We start from the raw sequence: 13,182 nt of genomic DNA on the forward strand, positions 1-13,182 counted from the left end.
CTGAGCATTTTGAGAATGTGTGAGAAGTGATAAACTGAGACAACAGAATAGCACAGACAGTGATAAATTGAGAAAACAGAATAGTTTAGTATGACTTCTGTATCTATTTCAGATTATGAGAGTATTGGGAAATATTAATTTGCTTGATATTCTTCAGCAAGGGTGTTTATTCAGGCATCTAGAAGTTATGCTTTAAGACTTGGACCTCTGGCATTATGTCCTGACAAAGACGCAAAGACTGGTAGAGAATGGCTGCCTGCAATGTGAAAATGTGAAATGTGAAAAGATCACCCACTTTTTCAATTCTCCTGTATAATTTCTCCAACTGAAAATAAAGTTTGGTTAAATATAATCAGAATGGTGACTTTGACACAGAGTATTTCAGCCAAGGATTCTTTCTTTCCAAATATGTGCAATACAAAACTTAGCAGCAGACCCAGCAATTACATGGTTATAGTTCTAAGTTACAGAAAGCTGTAAGCTATATGTATGCATACTCATGCAGCTTACAACTGTCTGTATATATCATATGCATATATATATATATATATATATATATATATATATATATATATATATATAAAAAATCACACATCAGGCTGACTTTCACACAGGCATTTCTCTGTTGTAAAAGGAGTAATATAAAATACCTGACAGAAATGATTTGGGGTTTTTTCACCTGTTTGAAATCTGTCTTGCATCCATAGGAATGCAGATTAAGACTGTAGTGTAGATTAGGTAGTTGCCAAGATAAACAGTGAGCAGACACAACGTGAAGGGCAGAAGGAGTTAAAGAGAGTAGACAGATTAAGATTTGATTATGATTTGAGAGATTAATGCTCATATCCCATGGGCAGTAAGAGACAGATGCAACAGCAGCTGAAACTTATCTTCTGAGGGCAGAGGGATGGAATAGAAATCAAAGTCAAAAGGATGAAAATGGTAGGTTCCACACACAGAGGTAAAACTACTGTCAGCAGTAGCTGACAGAACTACTGTCAGCACTTTTGTCCTGACAACACATAATATGCCAAAGTAGCATTAACTTCCACTTGTGCCACCATCATTTCCTGGCCTAACTACATCACATGATAATAAAACTGGACCCTCACCTTGCTGGGCCAATGCTACTGTGCTCCATCTTCCCTATCTTCCTTCTTTATTTACAGAATCCTGGGCACATCTTGGGGGATTTTATCTCTCTCTCTCTCTCTTTCTCTCTTTCTCTCTCTCTCTCAGTGTGTCAGCTTTGCCTTACTCATTCATCTCAGAGTTACACCTTCCTAAAGGCAGGAATAGTCCAAGTCCATAGTCCTACTCTAAAATTGCTTGAAGTGTCCTTCATAGGGTGGGCTGGTTCAGGTGATGCACTGATGTAAAGTTTTTCCACTTAAATCTTAGATTTGTCCACTTTACATCTTAAATCTCTTAAAGAGATTTAAGAAAAAAGCTGTTGCCATAGCAGTGTGTGCAAAGAGTGTCTTTGATCTGAACTGTAGCCCTGATTTTAATCTCATCAGAATGTGAATTCATGGCACAGTCCTGCTTGCATTTGAAACTATGCAGTGCCCAGCAACTACATACCTGCACACATGTATATACTGAAGTATGTCAACAATTATTCACTCACAGCTATGTCTAACATTTGTGAATATTTTTTCTAGTTATCCTCAAAAACGTGCATACCTCACCCTAAATATATCTTGATCATAAATTTATGCAGTCAAGGTTGTTTTCCATACATAATTTTCTAAATGAATTTATATTTCTTGTTTTTCTTCTATATGTGTAAAACTTGTGGCCCAAAAACTGTAAAGGAAGCTTATTTCTCTTATTATATTTCTGTACTATAAGATATTCACAGCAAGTAGAATAAAAAGACTATATACAATTAATAAGTGGAGTGCATAATTAAGGATGAAAGCAGCATCAGGAAAAAAAGCTAAATTAAAATATATCTCCAAAATATTATTTACAGGATTTTCTCTTTTAAGCTTTAACTTCAGAATAACAATCTTTGCTTCAATATACTAAACAGTAATTTCCTTTTGAGAATAAGAAAAATATGAAAAAAAAGCATTCCTTACTTTCACATTACCTCCATATTTTCAATACTATACCATTATGTATTAAAAAGTAAAACCAGAAATAGAAATTTACTGAAATTGACAGATTAGACTAAAAGAACACTCTTGAGGGTGTGCCATGCATGTAGTGGGTCTTGAGTCTATCCACTACATATGCAAAGTGTGTATGTATATTAGGTGTATGTGTACATATATATATATATATTTACATATAAACTTTGCATAATGGAATATTACACAAAACCTATTGGCATTAATGCCAATATGACATGAATGCTCAGTGAGATGCACAATGTAAAACATATGATTACAAGATGTACTTCTGTCTTTGTAAGTTTAAAATCTACATCATGATAAAGGAAATATGAAAAAGCAATTTATTGATAACTACAAAACTGATTTCATCTTTAAGTAATTATTAGAACATTTAATTTACTTCTACAAAAGAATATAAAAACACGCTTACCTGTATGAATATTCCTGAGTTGTTTTTGAAATAAACTGAGTAGTACAGTATATTTCCATTAGGCTTTTGAGGAGGAGACCAGAATAGCATTATTGATGTGGAAGAAAGGTTTCTGTATGTAACATCTTTTGGTGGATCACTTGGTGCTGCAAAAATGTTAATTTTAGCATAACTTAAGCTTTTGTACCTCAAGGTTTTTTACACTTAATACCGGAGGTTCATCCACTGTAGTAGATTTTACAACATCCTATGGCAAATAAAATGTATTTCTGATTATGGTGTAGAAACTGTTTCACAAAATAATGAACTAAAACTGTATATGTGAAATGATTTTTTAAACCATTTTTTCAATCATATTTGTATTTAGCTGCATTTTTAAACAGATAAGATTTTTGTTATAGAATTTTTCCTGTACTTACTGCTTTGTGCACATAGAAAACCTAATTTGTAGACATGGAAGTTGACTGAGTTACGTGTCTATACTCCAAATATAGTTACTAGGGGGGAAAAAGTTATTTTTTTCACAAAACCTAAATTTAAAGCCTTTTTCTCTCTGATTATAAACAGAATTTAGGCTCCCAACTCATGCAGGTGAACAAGTTACTTAAGTTTGAACAGTATGATAATTTATCTTTTTTCCTCTTTTCTCATCCTATTAAATGTGCAGAAAGATCTCTGTAAGCCTTCTTCCATTAGTCCCTCCTCCTATTTATAAAGAATAGCAGCATATGGTTTTTCTCAGTAACACAGTGATGTAGGAGAGTTAAATTCAATTCCTTAAGTCAGCTTAGGAGAATTTAAATCCATATTTCTCACCATCCACGAAAGTGCTCTACAGAACTTGCAGTAGAGTACTGAACACTATGAGTTATGTATCTCTCTTGCTTTGTGCTGCTCTAGTTTGTGTAAAATATTAAAATATTAATTGGAGGGGGAACCCCAGCACCAGTTCCTTAAAGTCTGTCCCTATAAAGTAAAATTATATTCCCATACCAGTTTCAACAGCAACTGTGAATATCTACAACCTGATGATGTAGATAGATTTTGGAGGGATGCTATCCTGCCAGTGGTTGTGTATTGGGGAATTGTTGATATCTGTGCAGGTTGATTCTGAAGTATGCCTGCATACTATCTGTTTTTCAACAGATTATAGCAATATGATTGATGGAAAACCAGAAACAAAACTTAAACTGAATCACTTTCCATGTTGGAAGTATAAAATTATTTAAATGGAATTAACAAATCAATGTACACTGACAGTGTTCATTTTCAAATTAAAAATATTTCAGACTTAAAAGTGATACTCTAAGAAGTATTTTCCCTATCAGAAATTGTTAGCTGCTTAAAACAAGGATCTATTAAGATATAATACAAAAATAATACGAATTATTTCAAAGTTTAGAAAGAAATTATTTTGATCTTATCTGTCCTAAACAGAAATTTTTTTTTCTTTCTTTCTTTTCTTGGTAAATTAGTAGTGATATTTTTCATAATTTTATAAAGCCATAGATACATGTATACACAAAGATAGAGCCACAGAGACAGGTAGAATGTCTGTCCTTTACAAGACAAATGTTACTTCTACTTCAGTGGCCTTATTAACTTAAAAAAGTCTCACAGAATTTTAAGGCTGAATGAAAATAAAGATTCATACTGTTTATAAGCTTACCTCCTTCAGAAGTTCTGAATGTTATAGTATCACTTTTTATGTTGCCATCTCCAAATCTTGTACTTGCTGTTAGGTAAGCATTATACTCACAGTTATATTCTAGGTCTGTGAATTCCAGTGATGTTTCTGTTACATTTACACTCATCTTTGACATTTTATTCCTAAAGAAAAATTATTTTATTAATTATATATATACACCATTTCTCTCTATATATACACACCATTTCTCTCTCTATATATAATTACAGCATTTGTAACAAAAATGAAAAATGCAATATTGTGTTAAATACAAGTAATTTAGGTTTTTAAGAGACTAGGATAAATTTTTGTCTTTTATGATTAAAAGCTAACTTTTGTACCATCGCATCACAGTAGGGCTCTTCATGTTGTTTCTTAAAAAAAAAATAACACCCCAAAACCCCACAGAAATATGTTTGCTAATTACATCACAAAGACAATGGTTACATGAAATATTAAGGAGAAGTATTTCTATCTATTAACTGCTTTCAAGTGGATATGTGGAACCCTTGGGAAGGACACAGTAGGGCATAACTAAACTGTCTCCCTGGACAGGAATAGCGAAATATAAAAAGATTATAGCAGGGAGCATGCCCTACTGTGACTCTGTGAAATTGGTCAGAAGGCTGAAGTTATAAATGGAATAATAGATGATGATATGGAACAGGAATTAGCTGGTGCTGAGTTAATTCTGGTGGAATGTAGCAGAGGATCAGAATGGAACTCCAGTCAGGTCAAAACCCGCCTAGAAAGACTGCAAGATGTAACATTAATAAAACACTGGTATTAGCATAGGTATGAAATGATTATCAGAAAGTAAAATAAGGTACAGAAAGAACTAACTTGAATTCAAAAAGTGTTATATTCCTTGTAAAGTTAACATAATCTTTTAAGAAAGAAATAGGAGGAAAATAAAAACCTAACATTCCATTCCTTCAAAGATTTCTGTATGAGTAGGTGTCCTGTGTCTCTAATAGGATTTCATACAGAGATGATAATTTGATAATTAAAAGCAAGTATCTTGCTCCAGAAATCATTGTGAAACTCTTCACAAATGACAATGTGTTCTAATACTAAAAAAAAGAAAAAAGTGATTCAAAATTACTAGACTTTCATCCTTTGATAACTGAATGACTGTCCCGTTAGCAAAGATCACCATCTAATATATCTGAAATAAGGTTACATTAAAAAACCACTGGAATGAGAAAATGTATGAGAATGAAAGAAAAAATCCTTCCTAACCCTCAGATTTTGAGTGGAATGTCACTTGACATGGGAAACACTCTTGGTAACAGAGAAAGTTAACATTTACATTTTTCCCAAACTTCTGACATTTTTAATAGTCACTAAAATTTACAAGAGATTGCAGCTGCAGTTATCAAACTCTATACAAAGAAAGACATTTTTTCCTGGATCTTTGCCCAATGTATTCTTAGTATGGAAATACATATCTGGTTATAATTTAAGTAAGAAGAAAATCCACAGCTTAGTGTTGTGAACATTTCTACTCTGAGTAACTGCATTCTTACATATGAGCTGCCAAAAAACATTTCCACAACCAGGCACGGAAAGAAGAGAAAAAACTTGAAGTATTTCAAGGGAAGTTGATTCTGTTTAGAAGCTACAAAGATTGCAATAAAAATAAGAAAACACTGATCAAAGCAAGTGCAGCCTTCACAGACAGTGAGGAAGTACCTACCAGAATAAGTTATGCCAAGAAATTTTACTGAAAAAAAAACAAATATAAGGTTTTAAACACTTTTTTTTTTTTTTTCAAAAATGGAGACAACACAGATTCTAAGAAATTGCATAATTCCACTTGACAAAGACAGGTACCATATTGTCTCAAAAATCTATACCTCCAAATAGACTTAGTCAATAAGTATCTCACAAAAATTTGCAGAAAAGGATAGTGTCAAAAAACAATAGCTACATACAAGTTCAGCAATTTTGTTAATTGCACCTTTAATACTCAAAAATTACATTAAAGGAGTATGAGTTTTTGGGTTCAAGGAAAGAAGAAATTTGCTTTACTATCTACTAGTACCCAAAACCACCTTGTCCTCTGACAAATTCCATTAAATATAACCGAAAACATTGCAAACATCACCCTTTCTATTCTATTGATTGTGTATTCTTGTTCCAAATCAGCTAAAGAAAGCTTACCAAATTCTCTATAACTGTTGCAAAATATTTAATGAAGTGAAGGAACATTTATTTAACAACTGTAGTAACCTTCTCCTTTCAGCTTCATTGAGAAGCACTGGGATTAACAGTCTCCTCCAGAATATATTGAGTACCTCCCAAGAGCAGCAACTATATGGCATGACAATTTGCCTTGTCAAATCTCCCCCGGCAAGGCATTTGATGAAACTGTATAGACAACTCTTTTAAATACTTCAAATTACTCTCCTTCCTCCACACCCCTTGCTCCCTGCCAAGGAAGGAGTGAAGTTATGACCCCTTTGAAGGCAAAGGGAGTTTTTCTCCAATGTCCTTGCCTTAACATGACACTTAAAGCCTAAATTTAGGTATGGCACAGTAAGGAAAGACAAGACAGAGCAAAAAGAATAGGGGCAAGGCTTACAGCAAGAAGTTATGTGGTTGCTTAATTGCAATATTTAGAAATATGGATATTTTAAGAGTTGTTTCTTTTTTTAAAATAATTCTGTCTAAACCTTTTCTTACAGTAATAAAAGCAGTAAGTTATAAGGGAACATAAGGATGCAAAGTTGCATAACCTCAAGTCTTTGAACACAGAGTGCATCAAAACCATAGCCCTTATCATAAAGTAACTTTTCCCTAGCTTGAGGACAGTCATTATTTTAAAGAGCAACATACATTCCCAGTAGAGTAGAACTAACAAGAGAAGAAAAATTCTACTTTTCTGGAAAGAAGAGCTTTCTCCTCTTCACTTTATCATCAAATTAACTAGAAATTATCATTTTTTAAAAAAAAATGTAACTGAGGCCAAACCCCACCCCAAATAACAATAAAATAATGTAAGCTCAAGAGCAGTATGTCCATAAAAACTGAGGATTTGCACATCTAGTTCATGTCTTATGCACTTTAGTATTTGCTCCCTGCACCTTAGCAATGGCAATAAAATGGTAAAACATAAATGCAATATATTAAAAGTGATCAATAAAAACCATTTTCACTTCCAGTAGAAGATATAGATTTTTGAAGAGATGTCACATGGCTAGACCAAACTATGTTTTGCAAGGAATAGGACAGAAACTGCAAGTTTTAAAGTAGCAAAATTCCTGTGTAAAGGTGAAAAAATATGACAGGACTAAAAAAAAAATAATAGAAATGGTTAGATAGAAAAAACTAGAACACAATAAATGAAAAGTATCTGTTAAAAATATGTGTTTGCAATGAATGTAATAAATACAAAATATAACAGTAGGCATAATTGATAGCACATACAAAACCTCTAAACATGGCTCTTACACGCTGTCTATAACAGGAGGCAACATTTCTCTATTTTAAGCCTATTTCAAATCTCCTTGACAATTCAGCATAGGTTTGCACCCTGCCTTGCAGCAGGCCTAATCAGAATATAATGGAAATAGGCATCATGCTCTAGTTTAATTCTGAGTTCACTTACTATAGCATAACCTTTGGAAAAAGATGTTGGAAATGCTTATGAAATGCTGAAATTTTTCCCCCATTTTTTTTGCTAGTCTGAATTTTCATATAAAGAAGTCCAGTATTTTAAGTGCTGGAGATGGATATTTGTTCTCCCAAAACATGTATTCAACATATTGTGTAACAAAAACCTAACATTCCTGATAGGTTACAGATTAACATTTATCCTCAGAAGTACTTGCAGAAAAATCTTACCAGACACAAACTGTGTAATAGAGGATAATTCCATTTGGCTCCAGTGGAGGTTTCCATGACAACTTCACAGTGACACCCAACAACTGTTTTACAGAGAGGGCTTGTGGAGGAGAACTTGGAGCTGTAAAATGAGAGAATAGGACACAACACCTTGTTAAACAGCTAGGATCGGTGGGATACACAGCATCCTTAATTAGGGTTTGAATTATTTGTGATAGAAAGTTAACCTTGTACCACCCTGGTACAGTATCCATCCCATAAAGTTAAGGCACAGCTTCTTTTCCTTTTTCTGACAGATGATAAAAGAAGATTTTGCATGGTGTTGTTAGAACATCTGTTTCTGTGATTCAATGGAAAAAGTACTTCATGAGAAAACAGAGCAATGGCTAGGTCACAGTGATTCACCTACTGCCCAAGTACATTGCTGTAATTTTTTTCCCCTTCTAATAAAAGCAAGAGCTTCATAGATATGAACACATGAAAATACAGCATAATAGTTCCCCTGAGGAAAAGAATGTGCTGTAAAGAATTATACGAAGTGCCAAAAGGTGGAAAAGTGGATAAGCATGGCATTGAGAGATGATAAAATTGAGGGATAGTAGACAGCAGTAAAATCTATTCACTCCATCAAACAAGGACCACATTCATAGATTTAATGTGTTGCAAGGGCAAATGAAAAGATAGGCATTGACTGAGATCCCTAAAATTAATTTTAAGATGATCCCTAGATGACACTATACCCCAGCTCTGCAGGGAAACATTGTAAATAAATGAAAATGTTAGACCACGTTTGTCTTTGTTCTAAGGTTCTTATTAATTTTACTGAGGACAAATAACGAATGCATGCATAAATTATACTGCTTTATTATCTGCATGTTATTGAGAAATTAATCTTTATCTGCATCTTGATTCATGGACCTATGCATCACTATGAAGTAATATTAGAATTGCATTTGTTTTTCTCAAATTAAACCAAAGAGCATCATGCACTAAAAATTCAGGTCATAGCTGTAGTCATGCATGAAAATTGAAAATATGAGCATAACTATTAGCAAATCTATGAAACATTTGGTCTGAACCTTGGAACACTGTGTTCCTGTGAATACGGAACATGTGGTGTATTATAAATATTGTTGTTTTTCACTTCTTGTTCCTTTCACTATCTTGAAAGTTGGCATAAAGGTTTTATAACTCCTTATATTACAGAAAAACTATTTAATATTTTTTTCACGAACAAAGGTTCACTGCATTCAGTGAGTGTATTTACTGGTGAAAAATGTTGACATCTGTATTTTGTGTTTTACTTGTTATATTATCCTCAGTGACTATACAATAAAGGATCTGTCATATGGCAAGTGTCATCTTTTTGACATGTCTAGTTAATTCTACAATTCTTATTCAGGGAATTATTTTTTTTTCTAAAGAATACAAACTACATTGGTCTAAATAAAAATAATCTCTGCTAAAAGAATTGATTTATCCAATCTAGCTCTTTTTAGTCTGCTCCAGCAAAATAACTCTTGAGCAAAGTTTTTTTACTGACAGTGTGGCTGATGAGTTGCTTGGGTCAATTCCCCTTTAGATATGTTCCCAGAGATTTCCAGCTGAAGCAAAGGAGAGGAACAGACACAGCCTTTTCCAAAATGTCACTCACAGCACCTAAGTTAAGATTTTTGCTGTGAATTTTTTTTTTCAGGATTCCCCTGCAGAAACTCAAAAGGTGACCAATGATAACTTTGCACTACAACATTGTGTTCTGAAAGTACAAGCATAATTTTAAGGTTCCTCTGCTGGTTTGTGACCCACTGTAAAAATTAGCAGGGTTTGCAACAACTGTGTTCTACCCTCAGGCTGCACATGCCCCAGCTCAATTTGGAAGTCCGGTGCTACAGATGATGGACTTTGGGCATTTTCATATTATTAATAATTTCATAGCTATCTATGTGTACCTGTACGTGCATCTGCTTAGAATAATACAAGAAACCCCACAGAAATGTCCCTGGACCATTCAAACTGCATTTTTGTGGTTTTCCCTTTCCCTAGGTCTCACATGACTGAAAAAGCAAATACAATAATTCTACCATGTCATGTATTAGATTAAAATAGCATGAGTAAATTAAGATACTTCAGATTCATAAGATATTGGTAAGATTAAAAGTCCAGGCACAGCAATTGCAGCATTTCATACAGCTTGTCCTGATAAATATATTGGTAGATAGATGGATAGGTAGATAAATATGTTTGTGTGTAGATACATAGTTACAGATAGAAATGGAGAGATATAACTTCCAACAAAAATGCATAAGACTTAAAAGTATCTGACATGAAGTTTAAGAATAAATTAAGAATACAGGTAGAAAATGATGCACTGAAACTTCTGTTCTGACTTACCATCTTCAGCAGTTAGTACATGCAGAGGTGAACTACGAACGCCCTCTCCCATTGTGGTACTAGCAGACACTTCTACAGTATATTCTGTATACTTATTTAAATCTAAACAAACAAAAAAGAATAATTCGATAAAACAATGATTCAATGGAAAAAATTAGTTTTTTAATGGATTGCAAGTATTTTTGAAGTGGTGAATAAGCCTATCACACTGATCTGTGTCATTAGAGACTGAAATAAGCATTGGGAAAGCTTGGAACACCAAAATCTTGGCAAAAGAAGGGTCAAAGCCCTAATTACCAGTTTATACTTCATATTCCTAGAATGCTTTGCAGTTTGTCCTTGGCTGTAGTCTGAAAACGTAGCAGTGAGTGTACTGAGCTCCCAGCATTAATTGCTGTGCCACACCTCAGCAATAATGACAGAACTTAGGAAAAGATTCAAAGCTGAGTGGAAAAGGAATTTTTTTATCCAGAATAAGATCAGAAAGATATGCAGGTGACTTGAAGGTTTCCTTTGTTAAGATGATATTGAAGTTCCTTGTACTTTAATCATCTAAAATACAATGAAATTTATGTTAGACTCCACCATTTGAGGCCCATTTCACCACATTATGACAGGACACAAGTTATTTTTTCAGGACAGGGAGTAAAAAACTTTCTGTAAGGGCAAGAAGGATCAGGTCCAACCAATGAACTAAGATATCTCTGTCTGTTGCATACTTCCCAGAAAAACTCACAGTTGCCCTAAGTTCCAGATCATTATATACTGGCCTGCAATACGTAGTGTCAGAAGGGTAGTGTTTATAACCCTTTGCTCAGTGCCATTAGCCCTCACGAGATATATTGTGTAGGTCTGTATAATTCCGTTGGGAATGGATGGTGGAAAAAATGATAATTCAATTTCCATGGATGAGATGTTTCTATAGGTTATGTTTTCTGGTGCAGACGCAGGAACTAGAAGAAAAAAAATTAGATTTCAGTCAGTTTCATTGATTTGGAAAGAATTCTTATAAACCAGTTTCAATTAAACAGATTCAGATTTGTATCCTATTTTTTTAATGAAATACATTTTTAAAGAGGCTGAATTTGAAGATCAAAAACACTTAGACACACACAATACCAACAAAGTCTTTAAAAAAATATAGAAATCATCTTAATTCATCTTCATCGCTGTCATGGCTGCGCTTGGCCATGGTCCCACTGATCCAGTCCCTGCCTGACACAGCAGCCCAGCCTCAGCTTGGCTTCCCACTGCAGGCCTGCCCCACTGGCACTGGGCTCTGTCTGCCTTGGTTATTGTCACTGAAGCTGTGAAATTTCTTTCCTGGCTTGATCTCAGACCTGCTGCATCAGCAGGAGGTGTTTGGCACTCCAGACAGGCCCTGGCTGCCCCACCTTGCCTGCTCCATGTGCTTTGCAGTAGGGTGGTGAGACAAGTCCTGGCTAGTGACACCTCTGCTCATCTGGCCCGGGAACCCCGGGGCTCTTGGCTCCCCATCCCTTACCAAGCACCTGGCCTTGCTCTTTTGCTTTGGTTAGAAAAGAGAAAAATGGGATTCAAACTCACTGCCTGGCAAAGTAAGGAAATACTTTTTAAATTATTGAAACTTATCTCCTGGACATCAAAGGTTATCATGAAGCAACTTCTTGTCAAAATTTTTCATTCATTAAAAAGTACTCACCAGTTTCAGAAGTTCTGACCAGAAGCGGAAAAGATGACTGATTCCCATAGCCAAGTCTGGTGAATGCTCTTACTGAGATGTTGTAGAGAGTATATGGCTTCATTTCACTTAGTGATATACTTGTAGATGAGGCATTTTTAATAAAAAAATTGTTGGAATCACTGTACAGAACTTCGTAGTGAGTTATGAGACCATTAGGCTGCTCAGGTGGTAACCATCTCAGATTTATTTCTGTTGCAGTTACATTTATTAATTCTAAGTTTTGAGGTGGGGAATCTGGTTCTGCAACACAGAAATCAGAAAAAAACCTTTTCAAATAAAGAATACAGAGCTGAGATCATAAACCTATTGGATCCTGGCGTTGGATCCTAACTGTAATAAAAGGGCTACGCTCATTTTCTAAATCTTGTTCTCAAAGCCTTTCCACTTTTTACCTTAGTTAATTTGGATATGTCTCTTTTTTACCCATAAAATTAGGCATCTTTTTGCATTATGACACTTTAGCTTTTCTGGAATTTCTTTTCTCATCCACTTCCAAATCTATCTGAAACTGCACTTATTATAAAAAAAAATTTCTTCTCTCTACTAGTCTCATGCAGACTGGTCCTTCAAATCCTCTCATTGTCTTCCTCATATTCAGTTCTTTAAACTTGGATTAATGTCCTCTGCTTTCTTTGAAAATAATCACCCTTAGTACTTAATCAACTATTGAACCAAGAGAGGGCCTCCATGCAGAGTAACTAAATTGCATTTAGAGAACCCTGTGTAAATCTTGCACACTCTGGTGTGAAGGTCATGCACAAAGCAAGTCCAGCTCAAGGGTGGTGTGTGGTTAAATCTATTGGCAATGTATGAGCTCATGTGACTCCAGTGTGCTAATAAGGCATGGAAGTGTTGAAGAAGTGAGTGGGCTGCACTTATGAATAAAATCAGCTCTGAATGTCAACTTTGATTCCTCTGAAGGCTTCACCACTTTACCCCTGAAATAATCTGTAAAATCAATATGAAAATATACTACCTA

At 34.5% G+C, this 13,182-nt stretch overlaps 1 protein-coding gene across 1 annotated transcript in view; it reads right to left on the minus strand.

Annotated features, from left to right (window-relative positions):
* Window positions 1–13,182, minus strand: part of PTPRQ (protein tyrosine phosphatase receptor type Q) — a 130,544-nt gene that overhangs the window by 73,907 nt on the left and 43,455 nt on the right. The window contains exons 31-36 of the mRNA XM_074539671.1: window positions 12,162–12,443; window positions 11,251–11,433; window positions 10,481–10,582; window positions 8,090–8,210; window positions 4,223–4,383; window positions 2,554–2,699 (exon numbers count right to left, since the gene is read on the minus strand). Coding sequence (XP_074395772.1) covers window positions 2,554–2,699; window positions 4,223–4,383; window positions 8,090–8,210; window positions 10,481–10,582; window positions 11,251–11,433; window positions 12,162–12,443 — 995 coding nt within the window. The remainder of the gene's footprint in view (window positions 1–2,553; window positions 2,700–4,222; window positions 4,384–8,089; window positions 8,211–10,480; window positions 10,583–11,250; window positions 11,434–12,161; window positions 12,444–13,182) is intronic.

The sequence above is a fragment of the Zonotrichia albicollis genome, chromosome 4, assembly GCF_047830755.1.
Source record: "Zonotrichia albicollis isolate bZonAlb1 chromosome 4, bZonAlb1.hap1, whole genome shotgun sequence".
NCBI lineage: Eukaryota > Metazoa > Chordata > Aves > Passeriformes > Passerellidae > Zonotrichia > Zonotrichia albicollis.